The 12,048-nt window shown below is 37.0% G+C and overlaps 1 protein-coding gene across 2 annotated transcripts in view; it reads left to right on the top strand.

The window, feature by feature from the left end:
- Positions 1 to 331: 331 nt before the first annotated feature.
- Positions 332 to 12,048, top strand: part of LOC123309406 (1-phosphatidylinositol 4,5-bisphosphate phosphodiesterase classes I and II) — a 54,661-nt gene continuing 42,944 nt past the window's right edge. The window contains exon 1 of one of the 2 annotated variants that reach the window (XM_044892511.1): positions 332 to 770. In XM_044892511.1, coding sequence (XP_044748446.1) covers positions 663 to 770 — 108 coding nt within the window. In that variant the 5' untranslated portion in view covers positions 332 to 662. The remainder of the gene's footprint in view (positions 771 to 12,048) is intronic. The other variant, XM_044892512.1, reaches the window with a different exon arrangement.

Genomic DNA, 12,048 nt, shown 5'->3' with positions numbered 1-12,048 from the left:
AACGTTAGAAAACAATACCATTCAATAGTTTTTTTGTGTTAAATAATTGTTTAGTTTAGTTTTAGTTTCAAGCACTGAAGTTGAAAATAGATTTTGCTAAATAACTGGATTAACTGGAAGTAGCAGTCACAGAACATTATAATCAGATGCCGAATAGCCATCTTCTGGGTAACTATCGAAGCCTTGTGTAATTTTTTGTTTTCCCGTTACAGACATTTTCTTCATTCGTGACAGAGTCACCTAGTGATGTTTTCCCAATTAAGTCCTATCCAGGGTGGGATTCTACGGAATATGCATGCTGAGATTTGCGGTGACATGAAACAAGTTCACATGCGCTTATCAGAGCTAGCCCAGAAAACCTGCTCTTTCAGCTCAACAAATAACAGCAGATTACCGAATGTCTTTAGCAGAGCAACAGAGAAAACCCTGAAACGAATTAAGCTTGAAAAATCTCGATTCAGTATACGCGAAAGAAAAACGAAAGTACCCGTTAACCAAATGATATGGCATCCATCAAGTATTCATATACTGTTAAGAGAAACGAAATGAAATATTTGTGTGAAAAATCTGTGTGAGAAGTTATTTTTGATCTATAACAACACGATGTTCATTCCAAAGATTTGAAAAAATCATAACGAAGGGTTGATCCTGGATATACGAGAATGTCTACGGTCGGAAAAAGTGCCCAGTGCGTTAATTCGGTATCTTTGAAACCAATAGAGGTTCCACAGCCCCTTCAGAGCGGTGAAAAATTTATAAAATGGGATGAAGTGAGTACCCTTTTCGTTCACAATCAAAAACATAAATCATCTCTAACAATAAGACCCTGTTTTCTTTGTTTACATTCGCACTAGTTGGACCTGTGAGACTTCTGCTCAACAGGCAGATGATTCCAGGGTTTAAAGGGTTTTATTGATCTATTAAAGTGAAATAAACAATGTTTTCTTCTTATTATGGCACTTGGGAATACTTTGTTTATTTTCTTCTGATATTGTGACTGCTGGCTGCATTACATTCGTTCCGATTGAATTGTTACTTTGTGATGAATGAAGTCGATGTGAATAAGGCCCTTTTTTGACAGAAAGTGTCACATTAGCAGAATCTGATTGTATGGTTATAAATTGAAGTGCACAGGGTCGGACCTAGGTTAATGTGGAACAATTCAATCCCTGGATAAGCTTGATTGTATTAGATTAGATGCAATTGAATTCATGCATAAACATCAATTGAAATGTTACATTTCATTGTTGTTGATTTATGTAGGCATGTATCGGCCGATATTATTCATAGAGTGAAAATTATAGTTCTCATTAAAATATTATCACTTCATTTTCAGATGATGATGAACGTTTTAAAAAGGCGAGAAAACAAAGTATTCTGCTAAGAACTGTTTATACTCTTTATTCTAAAAATTCAAAAAACTTTCGGAATATTTCAATATTTATTTCTTTATTGAATCATGATATTCCCAACAGTGTTACTGCCAATTCACAATGATGTTAATGGTAATGGTAATGTTAAAAGTGAGCTACGATGTTAACGCTTAAATAATAATAAATTCAAGAAATATTTATCATTATCATTAACATTACGCTTGACATTAACATTGATGTGAACAGTATCGTAGTAGCTCTATTATTTATTATTATTTAAGCGTTCACATTGTAGCTCACCGTTAACATTACCATAACCATTAACACCATTGTGAATTGGCAGTTAATATGAAATAAATGTTTTGTTAATGAAATACCTCGTGAAATACACTGCTCAAAATTTGAAGTGGATATTCGAAAGAATATAAAAAATGTATAGCCATTTCAATTTTCATAATGAGCTGTGCCACCCCTGGAAAAACAAAATATCCTTCAGAATAACTAGCTAAATCTATGATACTACACATCTGTGTATCTTTTAAACAGAGTTGTATTCAGTCAAAGTACCTAATTTTTCAAATTTCACAGATACTTTTTGATTTTTGAACATCAAATTACTCGAAAACGGCGCATTATTCGAGAAAATATGAAGAATACTTTTATTTTCAAATACCTTATTCGTTAGATATCGTCCAACTCAGTTTTAAGAGTTGGGTTCTTTAAATTTTTGTTATTTTATGGTACGTAGTGTTCATAATGAGAAAACTGAAAGACGTGGCTCATATCTTGTGTTCGAATAAGATTAAAGATTAATGAAATAAGTGAAAAACGATATTCCGAAATTCATTTCATTCGATAAAACCTCGGATAAAACCGTTTGTAAGAAAGAACTATGGTTTTTCTACAGCATGTATCTTTTACAGTTACAATTAACGATTCGGAAAAAATGGTAAAAGGAAAAAGTATTCCCTTTGACCTCTGAAAAAAATATTTGTACGAGTCAAAGACTAACCCTGTATAAAAAATAATTAAAATCCTTTATAAAAAGCTGTTTTAAAAACTACCTATACTAAAAGCTAGACTTGGAAATAGTAAGACCGTCTTGAAAATTGGTACAATATGAGCAGAATAGGAGACAGCAAGTTTATTCATTTTTGTTAGTAGTATATAGTTATTGTTGAAGTTGGTTCATATCAAACTTTTCATCGAAATGTAAATCCTTTAGTTACTTTAGTACCATAAAATATTTTCTAGGAGAATGAAAAGATCAATTGAAAAAATTAGAAAGTAGCCTAGGCTTTCTGATATACCCATTAAAAAATACAAAAAGCCTTTGGAAAACTTTCTGTACGAAATAGAGTGGCACAAAAAAGTTAAAGGAGCGAGTATTTCTGCTTAAAAGCTGTCGAACAAGTACCAACGCTAGAAAAGAGAGGAAATGAATAGTTTGATAGTTCGGGAAATAATTGATGAAGGTGTAAAATTTGCCACGTTTCTCGAAGAAGTTCGGGTAGAAACTAGTAAATTTGCATATCATCCGTTTCCTCGAAGAAATTTCTGGTCTTCTTCACAAATTAAAGTGTTACGAGGACGTATGATCGTTGAATATCAAAAGATGTATATTTTAAAGTCTGTCTGTCTCATTCTGAATGGACGAATTAATGGAATGAGATTATAATAGCTGGAGGTATTTCGTAATTCCACACATGTATGAGAAAATTCGAAATTAACCTTTAGTGTGGTTTATTCTTATTTCCCTTTCCTGATGATATTCAAACAGTAAATGAATGTTAAGCACATTTCGGAACGTGACTGGGGCTTAATTTTATGTCAGGGAATGTCGGCACATATTTGATCTTTGGAAGTTTCAGCCCTGCTACATTTGTTTTGAACGGATATCAAAATCCGTGCATTGATATCTGAAATTAGTGAGGTGATTTGGTGATGAAAATATTCGAGAAGAGGTGGGTAAAGCAGAAAATATTCTAATCTCTATTCTAATATACTATACTTAGTAACTAGTGACAGAATACAAAACACCCAGCACTTATAAATGAATTTAATTCAACAATTTTTTGAATATACGTGTTTAGGGTTGTGTGACCAATTGGTCTAACTTTGAGAGTGAAAAATTGATGATCCTCCTCGATGTAACACACGGCGGTCATGTTGCCTCAAGGCATGTCTTCAAAGTGACTTAAGTGACATCTCAGCCGTTCTCTGCACCAAGCCACTCGATCACTTCGGGGCCTAGGAGTGAGAGATCGAGGACAGTATAAAGCAAGACCAGATTTTTGGATCGGGCGATGAACAATTTGCATGGTCGTTGTCCTGCGATTCTGTGCAAACTAAAGGCGCGTATACATCTGAGCAAAATAGCCGAATGAGCACGCCGCACCGAATGAGCGTTTATGCGGACAATTTTTCTTTCCGACGCACGAACAGCATGAGCATGTGTTCGGAGCCGCTCCAACCGATGTGTCAGTTCAGTGCTTACGAACGTAAACGATGGAAACTTAGAAAAAAAGGAATCATTCTATGTTCTAAGGATGGAAAACTTGGGTTGTGCTAGTGCTTCTTTCATAATTCTGTACGAGTTGCTAAAGAAGAAGAGGCGACGTCGTACTAGATGGTCTTCAAAATTATATCTACAAAGAAGTCGAGGCCGTAGTCTCAACAGTACTTTTTTATTGCACGACATTCAAAGTGAGGGCGGCAAAATTGGGCGATTTTCATACTATTTTATTAAATTCAAACATGTTTCTTGCGAGAAATTCATATTCAAATGTGTGGGTTCGGTTCGAGGAAAAGATGTCAACTAAACCCGTCCACACTGAGCACGAATTCTCTTTGATGGACCGACAAATTGCGGATCGGCTCCGCGCAACATGAGCGCGTTCGGTGCGGTGTGTTTTGTCCGTCCACATCTGAATGCTCATTCGGCGCGATGTGCTCATTCGCCTGTTTTGCTCAGATGTGTACGCGGCTTAATGTTGTCCAATAAACTGATCTTGAGCCAAAAACCTAAGGTGGCGAAAACCACCCTAGAAATGGGTCGTTTTGTATAATGGTCTATAGGAGGTGGAAATGCAATCATTTTAGTATTTTTTGATCAAATTTTAAGATACTTGTAGTGATAATTCATTCTGAGGTCTTCACTTCAGTCGTGGAATAACTGTACGGTGGTAATCAACGTGTAAACCATTATTTTGTGTTTCTTTTTGGATTTTCATTATGTAATTTTTCTCGTTAATTAGGGAATACTCCTTCTGACGAAAATGATGTATTTTTTATGAAATATCTTTGAAACATCAATTTTTGAAATAACCATTTCAACCGTTTCCCAAAAAAAATTATTTTAAGCACTTAAAAATTAAAAATAAAAATGGGTATTTAAAATTTAAAGCGTTTCATTTCGATTGCACAAGTTGGCAACATCAACTGAAATATGCCTTGATAATAAAGGACAACAAATACATTATCTTGATGAGATAGACGAAATACGATGCCTATGAAGTCTGCGACGAACTAGGGAGGTTGTAAAATTTTATGGGATTCTTATGGCCGGTTGCAGTTGAAGCTCGCCAGTAAGTACACGCTTGTAAATCGACAGCTGTTATTTTATAAACAAGCTGATCGGACATTGTTCTTTTCATTGTCTAGAAGGCGCTGTTGCCAAATCGTAAACTAGAAACGAAGCGATTTAAATTTTAAAACCTCATATTTGAAGAATGATTTTGAATAGTTTCCGCGGTGAATTTGAAAAATTCATGAATGAAACTCATAATTATTCAGTTTAAACTTGCATATGCAGTGATAACCCAAATTGAGGAGAATTCCCCATTGGACTTATCGTTATACGCGGCATATGGCTTATTACCCATGTTCTGAAACCAATACATGCAATAAAAAATGCAGGCCCGCCGCTAGCTGTCTGAGCGCCCGCGTGCAAATACTGTTATGCCGCCCCCAATAAGGCGCTTTATTTTAGCACTCGGTTGACCATGGACACATTCCACTGTGTTATGACGCTTGTCGAAACATTTTTTGGTTTTAAATCAGCGCTATGTTGTCCGGTTTACGTAAATGTCTCAATAGTTACGTATTTTATCACAATGTGAAATTACTTCGGCAAATGAGAAGTCGAAAATATTTGACGAACATAATTGACGTTTATACAAACTGATTGAAGACATACCAAATCTAGTTACATATTTGCATGGAAAATATAAGAGATCAGTCCTAAACGTCTTATCTTTTGAGATACAGGGTGGTAAAGTTTTCAAAAATGAATCATTTATTATCAATATCTACAATACCACTTCAAATATTTCAATGAAATTAGTCATACATGTATACTAAGAATCAGGAGGTATTTTTTTTTCTCTCTATTTTGATTCACACTTTCTCATTTTCATGTACAGGGTGGGCAAATTTCGATGTTTTAGCACTACAGTTTTTAAACCAGGGGAGATACAAAAAATCTGATACCCCATTCTCGTTCTCTTTTTCTGAGAAACTAAATATAGTAGTAGTCTTTTTTGGCCACTTTCTTTTGTTTTCGAGTTATAAGCAAAAAGTAGAAAAATGGCGATATCGAAATAAATTTATATCTCCGCTAATATTGATGATAGTGCTCTGAAATTGAAACATTATACAGGCACTTTATTACGTATAATCCAGTGGCGTGCTCGCCTTTTTAGCAGGATTTTTAAATACGAAGCTATGACCCAAAGTTTTGTTTTTTTTAAATGGGAACACTAGTTTTCTGTGCAATTTTTCGAAAGATTAATTTTTACTGATTTCAAAAATATATAACATCATATGGTTTGTATCAATACAAATAATAGAAAATGGTCAAAAACCTTTTTTTTCAATATTTCTATGGTTTCAACTTTTGATGAGCATAGAAAAATGTAGCATCGTATGATTACCATAAATTCTCTTACATTGAAAATGTTCGCTACCGTCTAATATATTGTAGAATATAAGGATTACCCAGTATTTGAATGAGCGGACCTGAATTCTGAATAGCACTTCCTGAAACCCCGTCTTCTCTCTTTTTCAACTGCTTTCGAGATTTTTGTAATATTAATTGATATTAGTTGTGGCAACGTTGCTGACATGACATTAACGTCATGTCCTGAGTGCCAACCTTACTCCATTCCAGTTACAAAAACTTGAGAAAATCGTTTCATGGCCAACCGAGTGCTAAAATAAAAGGGAATAGAGTATTGTAACGTTTTCTTCGCTTGATTAAAACGTCCAACTTATTAAAATTATTTATTTACACTTATACACTAATAACTCACAAACTAACTATGACACTAATATTTATTTCCACTAGTCGCTTGCACTCTGAACTATACTTGTACTTGCCTACCTGCTCCTCCGCTGGGCTTATATAGGCGCCGGAAACATTCAGGTACCTTCGCGGTTATTCTGGAATTTCTCGACCGCTCTGGTTCTCGAAAGGTCCGACCGCAAGGGCCGGACTGGTTACAGTATATATCGTGTAATTTAACTGATTATATTGAATTAACTGTCATCAGCGGCATATTAGTCCTAACTCCCTCGAAATATTCGTAAACCAATGCCTGAGCCTTTATTGACATACAGCAATTTGATATCTGTTTGGAGCTATCAAACAGCCTGTATATCGAAGGTTCGGATCACCTTCCGTGTCTATATTTGAGACGGCATCACTCTTCCTCGGAAGTCATAACATTTTTTTTATGTCCATGCCATTTCATGTCATTTTCGCTGATGTAATGGGCTGTAAAGGAAGCCGAAATATTCTCTTACACATGTCATAACCATGGAGAGTTTCACTGTCTAAATATAGAACAGAACCGATTCGATTGTTGTAGTTTTGTTGGTGAATAGCTAATGGAGTCGTGAAATTTCCGATGCGATATGGATTTCCCATCCTCCTCCTGTTGCATCTCTTCATTAGGATCTTATTGTGTTAAATGGATGGAGATACGGAAGAAAACTATCGCGGCATGTGGCTTCGGTGAAAAGCGCCTAACGAGAAAATTCGCGGTGAAGCAGTTTGAATGTAGGCAGATTCGTTTGGGGGAATTTCTGCATGCTTGAATTCGCCTTTATATATTGTAGAAATGACATGAATGTGATTTATATCGATGTTTGTTTATTCGCCGGTTCGGTTAATGGATATTTATTTGATGAAATTGACGTTTCGAAGGTTATGACATCACGGTAAAATTATTCTTAGAGGGGCTCGATCAAAAGTACATGTACGTGGTTATATCTCATGAATCTACGGACAGCACAAATGGGTGCCTAAGATTTTACCGTAGATCTGATGACGTTAGGGCGATATAAAACAGGGTGTATTAGAAGGTGATGCTTTTTTTGCAACAGAAGGTGGAACTGGTCAAAATGAAGAGTTTCACCAGAAATCACCTACACAAAACTTTCAAAATGACAAAGTTGAAAAAAAAAATGAAAATGCTTACTGAAGTACGACCCTAGACTGTTTTTAGCTGAATTATCGCAAAATAGTGGGAAAAACCTCTCTTGATTCGACCATGTAGTTTCTTTTAAGATATTGGCTCGTGGTAATGAAAATGGAAACTTAGGATTGCCGAATTCTTCTCATTATTTTTTAGTAACTTACACGATTTTATGAAATGGCTCAGGAGAGACTTAGGACGCAAATGTAAAAAATATAATAATACTTTGAAATCTCACCAATGAAATTCGTCTCAATTATTCACGAATTTTTTCACAGTGGGCATCAAAATCTTCTTGTTCGAACATTCCAACAATCGTCGAAAAAATGGAATGAAATGGGGAAACATCATAGCACTTTTTCAACATAACTAACATAAGCATTTTCAAGAAACTGCCTCGATTTTCTACGTTTTTTTTTTCACCCTAAATTGCGCGATACAACAATTATGATTCTCTCAAAAGTGACCTGAAGCATCTAATCCGATGAACTTGGTACTGAACAATTTATTGTCCAGCCATATGTTTATGTTTTGTTTCGTTTTTGCGATGCCGGAGTCACCTTCCACAGTCCCGTGCTTGAAATTTAATGAAATTTTGTCGAACTTCTAGGGGTTGTATCTCAGACCTAATTTTTGCACTGCGACAGCTGCAAGAGAAGGCCCGAGAACAACAATCAAGGATCTATACAGCTTACATCGATTTAAGTAAGGCCTTCGACTCGGTGAATAGGAGAGCGCTATGGAAAATCATGGAACGCCTTGGAATACCCGAAAAATTCTTAGCAGTGTATAAAAGCCTTCATACCAACAACACCGCTAGAGTACAGCATAATGGCTCCACAACAACCATTTCTTAACTAACTCTGGAATCAAACAAGGCTGCGTGTTAGCGCCTTTACTGTTCAATATTTTTGCCATAGCTGTGTCGATAATTGCTGTCATGAGTATGCCTCTAAGAGGTGTTGGAATAAGATTCAGATTTGATGGAGGCCTATTTAACCTGAAGCGCCTCAGAGCAAAAACCCGTTCAAAGTTTATCACGGATTTTCAATATGCAGACGACTGCGCACTTATCGCTAGCAGCTCAGAGGATCTACAGATAATGTTGGACACATATACGAAGCTTTAGGCATTAGACTCAATATCGAGAAAACCAAAATCCTGGTAAGTCCGCCAGAAAGCCGTCAAACAGATATCAGCCTGGAGAATGAAACTCTAGAACAGGTCGAGCAGTTCAAATACTTGGGAAGCTTCATAATTACTATGGCCAACCTGGACACGGAAATACACAACCATATCAATTCGGCATCACGGGCATTCTGGAAGCTAAAGGAGTGCTTCAAAATTACGACCTCAATCTGAAGACCAAGACAGCTGTTTACAAAGCAGTCGTCCTCCCAACGCTTCTTTACGGAAGCGAAAGCTGGACGCCCTACAGGCGACATATTAAACAGCTTGAACAAACGCAACAACGTCATCTAAGACAAATAATGTACATCAGATGGTTCCACCAAGTTTCAAATGCAGAAGTCTTGCAACGCGCGAGTTGTACAACAATTGAGACTCAAGTAACGAGGACCCGACTCAGATGGAGTGGCCACATTCTGAGGATGCAAGACACAAGGCTCCCCAAAATAGCTCTGTATGGCGAATTGACAGAGGGAGCCCGGAAACCAGGAGGCCAATATAAGCGGTTTAAGGATATACAACATCAATCCCTAAAATCAGTTAATGCCAATCATAACTGGGAACAACTAGCGTTGGACAGATCTGGTTGGTGACTATTCATGCCCGGAGTGTGGAAGGATCTGTATGTCCCGGTTGGGTCTCTTCAGCCACAGGAGGGCACACATTCCCAAGTAGCCCTAAGAAATTATAAGTTTCATCGCACCGATAGTTTGGTTTTGAATCTCTTTATAGATTTATTTTCGGTAACGAGATACAGCACTCTAACGGCTTTTCCTCGCAGTTCTCGAGCGCCAGCTATTCTTTATTGGGGAAATGGAAAATCTGGCATCGGCAGCCCATGAAGAACCAGCTTTCTGAAGTATATCATTCATCTATGTTAATTTGAAACGTAAACTTACCAAATGAACTCTATGAGTTAATATAAGCGTGGCAAATACGCTAAAACTGTGTTTTTCGACATTAATTCTTCATGTAATTTTTCCACTGAGTCGATTATTTAAAACTAGATTTATAGTTATGAAAGGGTTACAGTTCACCGTTCACCTTAAGGTCTGCAAATGAGTACATTTGCAGATGACACTGCTATTTTAGCTAGCGATGAGGACCCAGTAGAAGCTTCTCACTTGTTACAGAACCATCTCGATCAAATACAAACATGGCTGCAAAAATGGAAAATAAAGATTAATGAGACTAAATCCCTACAACTCAACTTCACACTACGAAAGGGTGAATGTCCTCCAGTATATATAAAGTCCGAATATCTGTATCTAACACAGTAAAATACCTGGGTATGCACATGGTTGAAAAACTTATTTGGAAAGAACATGTCACGAAGAAGCGGAAGCAAATGGACCTAAAGGTCAAGGAATTGCTTTTATTGGTGGTAGAAAATCATAATTAACTCTGGGGAATGAACTCCTCGTCTATAAAGCCATCATCAAGCCAATTTGGACAAATTGAGCTCTGGGGATGCACTAGTAAGTCAAACATGACGGAATCGGTCAAAAATTCTAAGGATTATAACAGATGCACCGTGGTATGTCACAAATCAAACTGTGCACAAAGACCTGAAGGTACCATACGTGAAGGACGTGATCAAAGAAAAAAGCGAAAAACATCACACAAGGCTCGAAGGCCATATGAATGTTTTACTTCATCCACTGGCTGAAGTGCAAAATAATCGGCGACTCAAACGTAAATGACCAGCAGATCTGAAAGAGATTTGAGTTGGAACTGTCTCTGGACAGGACTTTATCACGACAATTGAAAGCATCTAGCTTTAAAGCTAGCGAATGAGCTCATAGAATGATTATTCTAATTGCTTGTAATACATATTATAATAAAAAAAAACCTTAAGGTCTATTATGTCGCCTCATTAGAGTTGTTCTCACCATCTACAGCTCTCTTTCCCAGAGTTCTTCTTCTATGTGGGGTACCTCTTTTATGCTTAACTGAAACCTTGTGGCCCTCTGTTCATCCGCTTGTACTTGGAGACACTCACACTCTGAGACACGCCAGAGAAATACCACGAGTCGACAGAGAGTAGTCCCTTTCACCATAAGGATAGAGGGTGTTGTCTTTCCCAGGTGTGATGTCTTCTACTCTTCTAAGTTATTAGAGGTGAACAGAATATGTTCACCAGTTTCAACAGTACATCAGCGGCACAAGATGCAACTACTAAGTCCCATTTTATTTAAATGTTCATTGAACAAGTGGTGAGTCATTGCACCAGTCACTAGTCACCAGACTCAGCTGTTTCCTCTCAAGGGCCAGGAGTTTTGTGAGCTCAGGCTTACGCAGAGTTGATGGTTTCCTCAGGAAAAGATCTATTTCTTCCCTGACTGTCACAATATAATAGATGCATTTTCCGCAGTATTCTCTGTGGATAATTACCAGCGAGTAGATAAGAACACCATACAGTTCAGTCTGCACTATGGAACAGTCCTTTTCCAGTATGGTCCGAATGTTCTAACGTACTTCACTATTTCGGAAGGTTTCAAATATGTTACGTCCTCACTCCTACTTGTCTTCAGCATTCCCTCTATTGGCTTGCAATAGCGGGGCTTTCTGTAACCATGCTAACAGGAGTTTCCTCCCCCTCCCTACAATCGTCAGTTTCTGACTAACCCACTCTCATCAGAGATTTCCTGAAGATTATTCTTTTTCTCTGGATCTTGCAGTTTCAAGTTAAAGGTTCTAAAGAAACCTTTTGGAGTTATCCAACCCTGGAAAATGGAGGACCTACATGTTTGCCAACCTAGAAAAAGGTCTAAAAGGTCTACCATCAGGGAATGATTGCTTTCTAACGAAACCTACTTCATTCTTTCCGCAATGATCAAATATAATATTTATGAAATTCTATCGAGCTTTCTAGAGTTTACTGTTAAAAAGAAAAAAAGATTTTCATAACCTCGATTGCTGATTGGTTGAAATTTATGTTGGTATCACTACTTCTTGTGACATTGGCAAATGTCATTTTTACTGATATATTAATATTGTCTGCTGTA

The sequence above is a fragment of the Coccinella septempunctata genome, chromosome 3, assembly GCF_907165205.1.
Source record: "Coccinella septempunctata chromosome 3, icCocSept1.1, whole genome shotgun sequence".
In the NCBI taxonomy this organism is placed as follows: Eukaryota; Metazoa; Arthropoda; class Insecta; order Coleoptera; family Coccinellidae; genus Coccinella; species Coccinella septempunctata.
This window is presented reverse-complemented; position numbering and strand designations above follow the sequence as displayed.